This window comes from Trichechus manatus, unplaced genomic scaffold (genome assembly GCF_000243295.1).
Source record: "Trichechus manatus latirostris isolate Lorelei unplaced genomic scaffold, TriManLat1.0 scaffold00130, whole genome shotgun sequence".
Classification (NCBI taxonomy): domain Eukaryota; kingdom Metazoa; phylum Chordata; class Mammalia; order Sirenia; family Trichechidae; genus Trichechus; species Trichechus manatus.
Genome location: NW_004444066.1, coordinates 360,241 through 373,360, shown reverse-complemented (window position 1 = coordinate 373,360; position 13,120 = coordinate 360,241). Strand labels below are relative to the sequence as shown.

General features: G+C 38.6%; 1 protein-coding gene across 6 annotated transcripts in view; it reads right to left on the bottom strand.

Moving 5' to 3' along the window:
* DCTN4 (dynactin subunit 4) overlaps positions 1 to 12,692 on the bottom strand; it is a 36,367-nt gene extending 23,675 nt beyond the window's left edge. For all 6 annotated transcript variants that reach the window (XR_002825382.1, XR_002825381.1, XM_023739139.1 and 3 more), the window contains exons 1-3: positions 12,545 to 12,692; positions 8,169 to 8,239; positions 5,605 to 5,783 (exon numbers count right to left, since the gene is read on the bottom strand). Coding sequence is in view for 4 of the 6 variants with exons in the window: in XM_023739139.1 (XP_023594907.1) it covers positions 5,605 to 5,783; positions 8,169 to 8,239; positions 12,545 to 12,679 (385 nt within the window). In the remaining 2 variants the exon portion in view is untranslated. The remainder of the gene's footprint in view (positions 1 to 5,604; positions 5,784 to 8,168; positions 8,240 to 12,544) is intronic.
* Between the last annotated feature and the right edge of the window lie 428 nt (positions 12,693 to 13,120).

Here is a 13,120-nt window from a genome sequence, read left to right as displayed (position 1 = left end):
TTTGCAAAAGATAACCAACAAAGGACTTGTATCCAGAATATATAAGGAACTTTTACAATTCAATAAAAAGACAAAAAACCCAATTAAAAAAATGGGCAAAAGATTCATACAGACATTTCACCAAAGATATATGGTTGGCAAATAAGCACACAAAAAGATGCTCAAAATTATTAAACATTAAGAAAATGCAATGAGACATCACCACACACAGTCCCCCCGCTGTTGTCGAATCCATTCTGACTCATAGCGAACCTGCAGGACAGGATAGAACTGCCTCATAGGGTTTCCAAGGCTGTAATCTTTACAGAAGCAGATTGCCATATCTCTCTCCCATGGAGCGGCTGGTGGGTTCAACCTGTCGACCTTTCAGTTGGCAACCTTTTGGTTAGCAGCTGAGCGTTTAACTACTATGCCACCAGGGCTCCTTCACACTCACTCAAATGGCTAAAATGAAAAAGACTGACCACACCAAGGGTTGTCAAGGAACTAGAATTCTCTTACTTTGCTGGTGAGGATGTTAAGATGGCACCAGGCCACTTTGGAAAAACAGTTTGGCAGTTTCTAGTAAAGTTAACTATACACTTATCCTATGATCTAGCAATTCTACTCCTAGGTATTCACCCAAGAAAAATAACAACATACATCCACACAAAGACTTGCAGGAAAATGTTTATAGCAGCTTTATTCACATGATCCCCAAATTGGAAACAACTCAAATGTCCATCAACTGGAGAATGAATAAACAAATTATGGTACATCCATCCCTACAATGAAATATTACTTAATAATAAAAAGCAGAAATATGTATGAATCTAAAAAGCCTTATGCTAAATGAAAGAAACTAGACATAAAGAACTATGTACAACAAGATTCCAATTATATAAACTAGAAAAGGCAAAATTACGGTCATAGAAAATGTATCAGTGGTAGACACAGGCCAGGGTGTAGGGAGAAGGAACTGATTGCAAAGAGGCATGAGGGAACTTTTTGGGGTGATGGAAATGTTCTATATCATGACTGTGGTGGTGGCTACATGACTATATACATTTGTAAAAAATCACAGAATTCTATACTTAAAAATGGTGAGCCTTATCATATGTAAATTATATCTCAATAAAGCTAACAAAGAAAAGGGGGGAATAAATTATAATGAAACACCATTTCACAACCATCAGTATGGCAAAACTTTTTTTTTTTAAGCCAAAAGAGAATTTTATTTCATTATGTAACAAGAAATTCCAAAGAAAGATCTGGTATAGGTGAATCCAGAGTCCCAGACATTGTTGTCAAGACACAGACTCCATCCCTCTATGTGTTGGCTCCATTTTTAGGCTAGTTCACCCTTCGTATTGGCAGAATGCAATCAGTATGGCAAAACTTTTTAAGAGTCCAACAATACTAAGAGTTGCCAAGGATCTGGAGCAATGGGTAGTCTATTCTTATGCATCACTCATGGTGCAAAAATTTGTAAACCACTCTCAATCCAAAAAAACCAAACCCACTGCCGTCGACTCAATTCCGACTCATAGCGACCCTATAGGATAGAGCAGAACTGCCCCATATGGTTTCCAAGGAGTGCCTAGTGGATTCAAACTGCCGACCTTTTGGTTAGCAGCTGAACTCTTGACCACCATGCCACCAGGGTTTCCAAACCACTCTAGAGAGCTAAAAATTTACATACTTTATGACCAACAATTTTACTTCTAGGTATACAAAGGAACCCTTACTCTTGTGCCTTAGGAACCACACACAAGACTATTTCTAGCAGCACTGTTGTCAAAAGAAAAATAAAAATGAAAACCTAAATTTCCAGCAAGCAGAGGCTGAATAAGTAAACGTGGTTAAGACATGCATGAATCAAGTATGTATCAGAAACATAATGTTGACTCAGAAAAGTTGCAAAGGATACATACAATGTGTTTCCATTTGTTTAAAATTGAAAAATACTATTTGTTAGTAGCTACATATGTATGTTGAGAAGTATAAAGATATGGATGGAAACTAATAAACAATGAATTCAGTATTGCGATCATTACCTCTGGGAAGCAGAGAAGAAGGGGGATGGAATAGGAGAAAAACTACACAAGGGGCTTAACCTGTTTTGGTTATGTTTTATTTCTTAAGCTGGGTGGTGAATTCATGAATGTATATTATTATATTACTGTATAATTAAAAATAATTTGTTTCAAAACAAAAAGGACTCAATTATTTCCTAAGGTGACATCATACCCTCTTGCAAGAAATAGCAGAAATGACATCCTTTAGTACAATATTCATATTTTAGAGGTTGTATTACTTAAGGCAATTATGAAAAATAAAGAATTATGTGAGAGAAATGTTTCACTTGTAGTAAAATTTAAAAAAAATCTGAACGTTTTACGTAATTGCTTCTTTAGAGCTGGCAATTTATTCTAAACAACAATCTGGGAGACATAATGAACTCATTATTTTTCCCTGCACATTACTGACACGATGGCTTCCTCATAAATAAACAAAAAGTTCCAACTAAAGTGGTTTCAGGGCTTCTCGGACACCGATGACATCATGGAAGAAAGAAAATTATCTGTACTCTTTAAGAGCTCCTTGGATTTAATTATCACTGTCAAGGTACCCTAGAGGAGATAGGTTTCTAGAAGCTAGCACAGAAGTTACATTTATATTTCTAAAATATAAATTCACCAATCCTAGTGGTTCATAATCCAAATAGTATGAAACATTCCCTTCACAAAGCAAACAAACTTAGAAATATATTTGAATTTCTGGGCTTCATTTCTTTTACTTGATAAAAAGAGACAAAATACAAATGTAAGGAGTGTACTAACTCACTGAGGCACACACTATGTCACTTTGAGAATGTTTTTGTCATTTCACTTAAACTCTTAAATAAATTCTAACAATTTACCTGTTACATTGACATTTAAAATATACACACATAAATATTTGCTGACAATCTAAAAAGATACCAAAGAGTTATGCAAACATTCTCATCCTCTTTTTCTGAGTTGCTCCTCAGAAACCATATGTAATATAAATTATACGTCAGGTAAACATCGACCTGCCGAGTATTTTTAAAATATATTTGTCTAGCTTTTGTTTTTGAAAAGAGTATATACTTTATTAACTCAACGTACCAAGCCAGAAAAACAGTCAAGAGCGCGAGCATTCTAAATCAAAGGGCAAACTCAACAGAATCAAGGGTTAAAATTTTAAGAACACAGCTGCATCTAAAGAAACTTTGCCCAAGAAGGAGAGTTAGGAAAGGAGGAGGATATGGAATGTGTGGTTAACTGCCTACATGAACACCTGCCTCCTTTACCATAACACCAGAAAAACTGGATGGTGCCTGGCTACTATTAGTGAACATTTTGATCGAAGATTCCATAGAAGAATCCTGATCAAAAGGGGGAAAATGCAGAACAGAATTTCAGATTCTCATGGACTCCAGACTTCCTGGAGCCATGAAGTTTGGGTGAACCCCTGAAACTACTGCCCTGAGATAATCTTTAAATCTTAAACCAAAAATATGCCCTGACGTCATCTTAAAACCAAATAGTAGTTTAGCTTAACTAGTAAAAAAAGGTCTGCCTTAAACGTGCTCTTTTAAGAACTATCTACATGGGATCAAATTGACAACAGCAACTCAAAAGATTAGATAGGAAACTTGGAGGGCAGTGAGTTTATGTTAATGCGGGAGGAACAACTCAGAAAAAGAGAGTGAGAATGGTTACACAACTCGAAGAATGTAATCAATGTCACTAAATTGTACGTGTAGAAACTGCTGAATTGATGTTTTGCCGTGCATATCCTTCTCCCCTCAAAAAAGAAACTTCACCTATATTTACTTTCAAATTGCTTAAGAATCTATAGAAAGTTTTTTAATAAAGTCCATCTTCATTTTAGTTACGTCAGGGGGTAAAAAAAACCTGTTGCCGTCAAGTCAATTCCAACTCATAGCGACCCTATAGGACAGAGCAGAACTGCCCCATAGGGTTTTCAAGGGGTGCCTGGTAGATTCAAACTGCCGACTTTTTGGTTAGCAGCCGAACTCTTAACCACTTTGCCACCAGGGTTTCCTTAGTTATGTCAAACAACATATAATGAGATTGTTATGGGCTTCCTGATACATTCTGTAATTTCTATGAAAATCCAAAAATGGAAATTTTTACAAATGTAAAAAGTTTTCAGAAAATTAAACAACGAAATTTCATAAAAGACAATAGGAAGTTAGTGATACTACTATTTACATAAAGCATAAATAGCAACTCAAGATTTTGAACAGTGTTTCATCTCTCTGATGTTTAACCATCGAGTCCTTGGGTGGCGCAAATGGCTAAGCACTCATCAGCCAAAAAGTTGGCAGTTTGGTTTGAACCCACCCAGAGGTGCCCTGGAAGACAGGACTGGCAATCTGCTTCTGAAAAGTCACAGCCTTGAATACCCCATGGAGCCCTTCTAGTCTGCACACATGGGTCATCATGAATTAGAATCAACTCTAGGGCAACTAACAACAACGTAAACCAAAAAAACCCAAACCCGTTGCCACTGAGTCGATTCCAACTCATAGCGACCATTCTGACTCATAGGACAGAGTAGAACTGCCTCATAAAGAGTTTCCAAGGAGTGCCTGGTGGATTCGAACTGCCAACCTTTTCGTTAGCAGCCGTAGCAATTAATCACTATCCTACAACATAGGAAACGTAAAAAGAAGAAAAGATTCCTGATAAAGATAAACGTACTCTTCTGAAATGCTCCAATGACTACAGAGGTAAACAATGGCTTAAAATGGTCTTTAAGTCCAAACACATACAATTTTCCTGTTTCACTTATAACTTTCTCTCTCTCTCTATATATATATACACATATCTCTGAACACGTCTGAGTATTTCTCCAGGACAGATACTGGACACAGAATTGCCGGGCAGAAGGATAAAAGTAATTTAAAATTTTTATCGATATTATCAAATTGCTCTCCCGGTAGTAGCCTATGAGAAAAATAATTTCCCACATTCTAGCCAATAACTGATATTACTAGAGTCTAAAACTTTTGCCAAATTGATAGATGAAATTTTAATTTGCATCTCCCTGATTACTAATGAAGTTGAACATACCTTTTTGCGTATTTATTGACCATTTTTATTTCCACTTCTGATAGCTGCTATTCATATCCTTTGCCTATTTTTCTACTGGGTCCTATGACTTTTTCTTATTTATAAGAGTTGTTCATATGTTTTGGTTATCCATCTTTAGTCTGTTATATATGATCCAAATATTTTTCTTAGTTGGTTACTTTTAATTTTGTTCATGGTGTACTTCATCAACAGGAGTGTTTATTTTTTTATGATGAGCATGGATATTTTAATTCTAAAAAAGTGTAAGACTTATGAAAGCTATTTTACCAACTCTAAGAAAACTAAACAGTATTACTCATCTCAGGTAAAGCCACATGGCCTATAAATGTGAGAATATCGGAAAACAGAAGATTTAATGACAAAACACTCTAAATTTAGCTCTCACTGCTCCAAAAAGTAGCAGAAACAATAATCTGTGGGTAATAATAGTACTGCCAATTTCACAAAATCTCATGTTTAAGTTCACCTCACTCACCCACAGATTTGTCTGCCATGCCCACATCTCTAGACGTCCAGCGACAAAATCCACAGGCCAGGTAATAGGCTTTCTTCATCGTGGTCTTGGCTGGGTCATCTGGGAGCTGTGTGGAGATGCTTGTTGCTCGAGTTGAGAGGGTATGCATGCAGCCGGGACAGTCAAAGCAGTTGGCGCATCTGTAACACGGCAAATAAAACCATTCATTAATTCAACAAATACTTACCAAGAACCTACTATATGCCAGACACTGTTCTATATGTTAGAATTCAAGAGAGAACAAACTGTAAGAGAGGAGTGGCTCTCAAACAAAAAAGAAATTTAAAAAAAAAGTATTCCCAGGGGCTTCTTATCAACTTTGTTTTAAAATGTCAAAAGTATGTTATGTTTATTATTAACAAACAAACAAAAAACATGCAATCATCATCAAAGCTCCAGAAGAATTAGAACCTGACCCAACCATACCCCACAGAGAAAATCACCATTATCAGTCCGGATTTTACTATTCTAGACTTTTATACCTACACAGAGCACAAAGATTTCAGAAAAAAAGAGAAATGTCACAGCTTACGCCTTTAGAGATAGCAGACCAATCACGCGGTGGAAAACTGAGAAACAGCAATACAGTAAGCTGTGAAACTGGGCTTGGAAAATAACTGCTCATTTGCTGTGCCAGAGAACTGAAACATATACCACATAATGCCATCAAACTGGAATGGGTCAGAAGAGATACATCTTCCAGGCTTTCTGTTCTCTCCTTACACAAAGCTCTTCTTAGTGCTCAGCCAACATCTCTCCTTCAGCAATGTCTCCTCTATGCCCCATTGTTTTTAATTCTCTAAGATTTCACCTCGAGTCCTGGCTTTGCTCTGAAGTTCTATCTCATAACTCTAAATATCTATTATTTTGCCATCTGGATGTTCTCATTTGCTAAATGAGGGTAAAAACAGTACCCACCTCACAGGGATACTCTGAGAATTAAATGATAAAATTAATGTGTGGAAAGTACATAACACAGTGCCTGGCTCATCAGGAGCTATTTCTTGTAGGAAAGACAAATAATAGTGGTTCACATCCATGGATGGATAGGGGTATGATTTGTAGCAAAAGGACCCTCACAGCAAGCTAAAAATCAAATGGTACGCAGTAGCAATGAGCACACCTAGTGCCCAGATCTTGGTTTCCAATACCTTCTCCTGTAAAAGGAACCAGGGCTTCTTGGAGAAATTGCTAATTTTAGGATTGAGGCAGTAAACTTACAAAATAGGCCTGGAGCATTCTATAGTGTTAGAAAGTAAGGAATTGTGCAAACAACCCAAAATAAAATAAAACAAAAAATAAAAACTTCCACATTTACAATGATCAGGTATGTCAAAAGAAAACAGCTCCTAATGGCCAAAGCTGAACAATTTGAGCAAAATAAATACAGTAGTGGATTATAACCCAAAGTATAAAATAAATATTCATGAGTCCACACTGATATAAAGAGCCCTGGTGTTGCAGCGGTTAAAGCAATCAACTGCTAACTGAAAAGTCAGCGGTTTGAAACCACCAGCGGCTCCGAGGGAGAAAGATGTGGCAGTCTGCTTCCGTAGAGATTTACAGCCTTGAAAACCCTATGGGGTCGCTATGAGTCGGAATCAACTCGACAGCAGTGGGTATACTGACAGAAATAAATGATTGAATATATAAATAAATGGGGGAGCAGAGACAAATTTTCCATGCAAAAGAACTGCAAATAATTTATGTAGGTAGTCAGCCCTCGAGGCGGGAGAGCATAACTGCCTACTCCTTAAGTGTGGGCTGTGCACCGTGACTACCTTCCAAAGAGTACGGTACAGGAAGGGAGAAACAAAAAAAACTTTACAGTGAAGAAACCTGACAAAGACTAGCTCAAACCAGGCAATCAAAGTTAACATCAACAGTGATGTCATACTGATAGCACATATCTTTGATACGTATGATGTGATGACAGATGGCGCTTTACCTCTGTGGTCTCCGATTACTCCAGTTTAATCACGAGAAAAACATCAGACAAATTCCATTCAAACAAATTCCAAATCTATAAAATCCCTGACCGGTATTCCCCAAAACTGTCAAGATCATCAAAAACAAGCAAAGTCTGAGAAACTACCATCGCCAAGAAGCGCTTAGCAAGACATGACTACTAAGTGTGATGTGGTATCCTGGATGGGATCCTAGGATAGAAAAAGGACATTAGGGGAAACTGAGGAAATCTACATAAAATGTGCAGTTTAGTTAATAATAATGTATCAATATTGGTTCATCAACTGTGACAAATATAAGATATTAACAATACGGGAAACTGGGTGTGCGGTAAATAGGAACTCTCTGTACTATCTTCACAAGGATTCTGTAAATCAAAAACTGTTTTAAAATTTAAAAAAATCTTATTTTAACAAAACCAAAGGACATTTTATCTCTGGCAAAGGTGATGCTAAAGAATGAAAAACAACTGGTTAAAAGAGTTAATTCCATGTGTTTTCTTACTATTTAAAAAAAAATAGTTCAGGAAAGAGAGAAAAAGTGGATCCTAGTCTTACCTATTCTTTTTCAGTTTGGCTTCAGCTGATGGCATATTTTCTAAGCAACTGGGACAATAATGGGAATCCACCTAGAAGGAAACAAGACATCAAAAAATCAGAGGAAGACAAACTCAATTTAGCTTGTGTGTATGTCTATGCCAAATAATGAATTTTAGAAACGTATTATAATGCAGCAGAAGGTGAGAAACCACTAGTCTGGCAAAGAACCTGGACTATCTTCAGTTTGGGGCTTACTCTTTAACCACCTGTTTTTCCTACTCTCCGGATTTTCTATTTTTCCTTTCTGACCTTTCCTGTTCCCTTTTATCAGGGTTTATGTGTTAGATGTATTGAGAGTAGTTTCAATAATAATTTAAAGTTCCAACTGAAAAACTCTATAATAATCTAATGAACATATTAACAAATAACCCAATTTTTAAAGCTATGAACCAAATATTCTCTCATCTAATTTAGCTTTATCTGAACGAATAACTTGACAACACTCATTTAAGGGATATTAAGAAAAAAGTTTTCTAATTGCAGGAATGATACATGTTCAGTGTAGAAAATCAAATTGTTGTTGTGTTGTTAGGTGTCATGAAGTGGGTTTCAACTCACAGCAACCCTACGTACAACAGAACAAAACTCTGCACTATCCTGCACCATCCTCACGATCGTTGCTATGTTTTGAACCCAATGTTGCAGCCACTCTGTCAATCCACCTTGTTGACAGTCTTCCTCTATTTTGCTGACCCTCTACTTTACCAAGCATGATGTCCTTCTCCAGAGACTGGTCCCTCCTGATACCATGTCCAAAGTACATGAGACAAAGTCTTGCCATCTTTGCTTCTAAGGAGCATTCTGGTTGTACTTCTTCCAAAACAGACTTCTTTGTTCTTCTGGCAGTCCATGGCTTATTCAACATTCTTCCCCAACAGAGTAATTCAAATGCATCAATTCTTGTTTGGTCTTCCTTTTTCACTGTTCAGCTTTCCCATGCATACGAAGCAAATGAAAATACCATGGCTTGGGTCAGGCATACCTTACTCCTTGAAGTCAGCTGTAGCCAACCAATTAAGAGATTTTTTTCCCTCAGTTCATTTTTTTTTTTCTAAATGATATTTAGTTTGCTGTTGTTGTTGAGAATATACACAGCAAAACATACACCAATTCAACAGTTTCTACAGGTACAATTCAGAGACACTGATTACATTCTTCAAGTTGTGCAACCATTTTCACTTAGCTTTTCTGAGCTGTTCCTCTTTCATTAACATAAACTCACTGCCCCCTGAGGTTCCTATCTAATCTTTCCAATTGCTATTGCCAATTTGATCCCATATAGATAGTTCTTAAAAGAGAATAATGCTGAAAGCAGACCTTTTTTACTAGTTAAGCTAAACTACAGTTTGGTTTTAAGATGACTTCAGGGGATATTTTTGGTTTAAAGTTTAAAGATTATCTCAGGTCAATAGTTTCAGGGGTTTATCCACCCTCCATGACTCCAGAAAGTCTACAGTCCATAAGAATCTGAAATTCTGTTCTGCATTTTCCCCCTTGTGATCAGGATTTTTCTATGGAATCTTTGATCAAAATGTTCAGTAATGGTAGCTGGGCACCAGTCGGTTCTTCTGGTCTCATGGCAAAGGAAGCAGTTGCTCACGGAGGCAATTAGCCACACATTCCATATCCTCCTCCTATTCCTGACTCCTTCTTCCTCTTCTGCTCCAGGTGAACAGAGACCTATTGTTGTGCCTTGGGCGGCTGCTGGCAAGCTTTTAAGGCTGCAGTCAACACGTGATGAACTAGGAGGTAGAACAGAAGTGCTAAACATAGTATTAGGCCAATTAACTGGGATGTCCTATGAAACCATGATCCAAAACCTCCAAACCAATGAACCAAATCCCATGAGATGTTTGGTTGTACACAAGCAGCCTCAGCAGTTTTTTTTTTTTTTTGTCATTGTTTTAAGTATATTTTATCATACAACTTTTGCCAATTCAACTTTCACAGGTATACAACTTATGGACAGCAATTATAATAGTTGGCTGTCAATTAAGGTACTGAAATATTGAACAACTAAAATAATTGGTCTTATTGTATTTAACTCAAAAAAAGCAGTCTAAATATTAAATTCATCGCACTTTTAAAGGCCTGAATATTTATTTTCTTTAAGGTAGATAGATTATTTGATAATTGGAGAATTCTAATCACCCGCATAAGGGTAGTTTTATGTGAACATAAATACTATGATGGAAACTGGTATCTTCTCTCATCTTCTGCAACAGATTGGAAAAGATTAACAGTTGCTGCTCAAATAATGTGCAGGAACATAAAATACAGTACTAATATTTACACTATCACAAAAGGCAAAATGTAACTGATTCCTTCTTGCTCCCTTTCCAAATTCTGCTCAATCCCTTCAGGTAAACCTTCAGTCCAACCTTCTCCATTAGCACTTTCTCGACTGCCCCAGCCCTCACTAACCCCATCCTTCCCCAAACTCTGATGGCCTCCACCTCACAGGTACACAACAGACTATGAAAGATGCAGTCACAGGCTGTGTCCCAGCTGATGAGATCCTAAGAAATCATGGAGACTGAACTCCCTAATGCCCACTACAGAAGAATCTGATCCAGGGTGGAGTTGGAACAGGAAAGCATTATGAAGAGAAGGGACCTGCCAAAAAGAAACACACACACCTCACAAAACACGTGGAATATGGCATTGATTTTTCTTGTGTTGCTGGGCGTGTGTGTGTGTGGGGGGGGATGTATGTTATATATACAAATACATATGATATACGATGTTGATTTTTCTTATTTTATTGCTTTCCCTGATTATTCTCAGTATTATTATGAAAAAATCCCCAATAGAATAAAATTATTAATAATGTGTAAAATGGTTTGTAGTATAGAACATGTTTTTATATACATTTTTAACAGTCCAGGGATCTTCAGTAAAGTGCTTGGAGTCAGACTGTTTACAAAGTTCAAATCCTGATGCTCCCTCCCATCCCCAAGCTGCCCACTCTGTGACCTAGAGCAAGCACTCTGTTTCTGTTCCTTTACCTGTAAAATGGTTTTTTAAAGAAGTACCCATTTCATTAGTTTGTAGGAAGGATTAAAGGAGATTATGCAAAGCATTTGGCACATGGAAAGTACTGAATAAATGGTAATCATTACTACAGGCAAGGAGTCCTGGTGGTGCAGTGGGTAAAGCGATGAACCACTAACTTAAAGGTCAGTGATAGGAAACCACCAGTGGCTCCACAGGAGAAAGATGTGGCAGTCTGCTTCTTAGATTTACAGCTTTAGAAACCCTACGGGTTCACTATGAGTTGGAATCCACTCGATGGCAGTGGGTTTACTATTATTACTGTCAGCAGAGCCCTGGTTGTGCAATGGTTAAGAGCTTGGCTGCTAACCAAAAGGTCGGCGGTTTCAATCCACCAGCTGCTCCTTGGAAGCCCTATGAGGCAGTTCTACTTGTCCTATAGGGTCCCTATGAGTCGGAATCAACTCAACGGCAACGGGTTTGTTTGTTTGTTTGTTTGTTTTTACTGTCAGCTTTTCCTTCATTAGATGGTGAGTTACTCAACAGCAGGGTGTATGTCATATTTTTCTTTTAATCCCCAAAGCTCACCCAATGAACAAGATATGCTAAGTGCTGCAGAAATTTTGAGGTTTTGCTGTTATCTGTTGATTTTCTGAGAGCAGGGGATCTTCTACATTCTGAACAATCCCATCTTCAATACCCGCTGTGCGTATGAAGCACAGCACTGCACCCTCAGGAGAAGAGCCACAAATTTAACATTTTGCGCTTCTTACATGACAGACCACATTCTAAGCACTTATTACTCAGCTTACTCCACCCCAAGCTCTTCCGTACTGCAGGCCTGGGCCTCAGCCAGAAAGCAGGGCAAGGCAGTCTGATGAGGGCTCCGTTTCTGGTCAAAGTAGGGGCAGAATTTCCAGGATGGGTGGGGGCATGAATGAGAATACCGCGCCCCTTCGCCCGCTAAATCAACCCGTGGAAGCTGTCTCGTTCCTCAGCTGGCCCGAACTATGCACCCTACACTTCTTTCTTCCCCAAGCCACCCAGGAGATAGGCAGGGTTCCCTCCTCCGCAATCAAGTTTGTCCAATCAGAGGGCGCTCTAGAACCAGAAGATCCGCTCAGCCCCACCCGAAGCCGCCCCACCTCTCCAAGTGACAAATTATAAGCAAATTAAATCGCAGCCAAATCTGAGGGACAGAAGAAATTGCCAATCAACAAGCTGGGAAAATGACTACCGGCCTCCAACAGGCGGAACTTCCTCGCCGGTCGCGGTGACTAGGATGAACACCCCCCCACCCCCACAACACACACACACCCTTTACGGGACGACTCCATTACCTCGTGAGACACACATTCCAGCGACCGCAGCTCGCTACAATAGCGGCAGAAGTAAAGCTGCGAGAGTGGGGCCCGAACCTTCTTTTCTCCCTGGACTAGGTAGAGAACCCGCTCGGATTGCAGCAAAGACGCCATCTTGGAGCGGGAGGAGTCAACGACACTCCCACTGCATCACGTGATCCGAAATCTGCGTTTTTCTCGCCGCCTTGCCTACGTCTTTCAACGTAGACTTTGACGTAAGGCTTCTGAATTAGAAGGGCTTTGCGCCGGTGGAAATGCGCGTGCGCAGTGGGATTTTGGTAGCTCTCCCATTTTTGGCCTGCTGCCCAGGGTTTTAGAGAGAGTCAGCCGATATAAGGCAGGTGGGCATTAAATTTTATTGTGGTAAAAACTGTTGTAGAGAAAAACTTGAACCCTGTTTCAAGTTAAAACGGAGAGCTTTATTAAGAGTTTAATACAATTGCAGTTGGGAAACTACATAGCCCATTTTTCCTTTTTATGGTGGAATAATATTCCATTGTACAAGTATACCACATTTTGTTTATCCATTCATCTTTTGATGGACTCTTGGGTTGT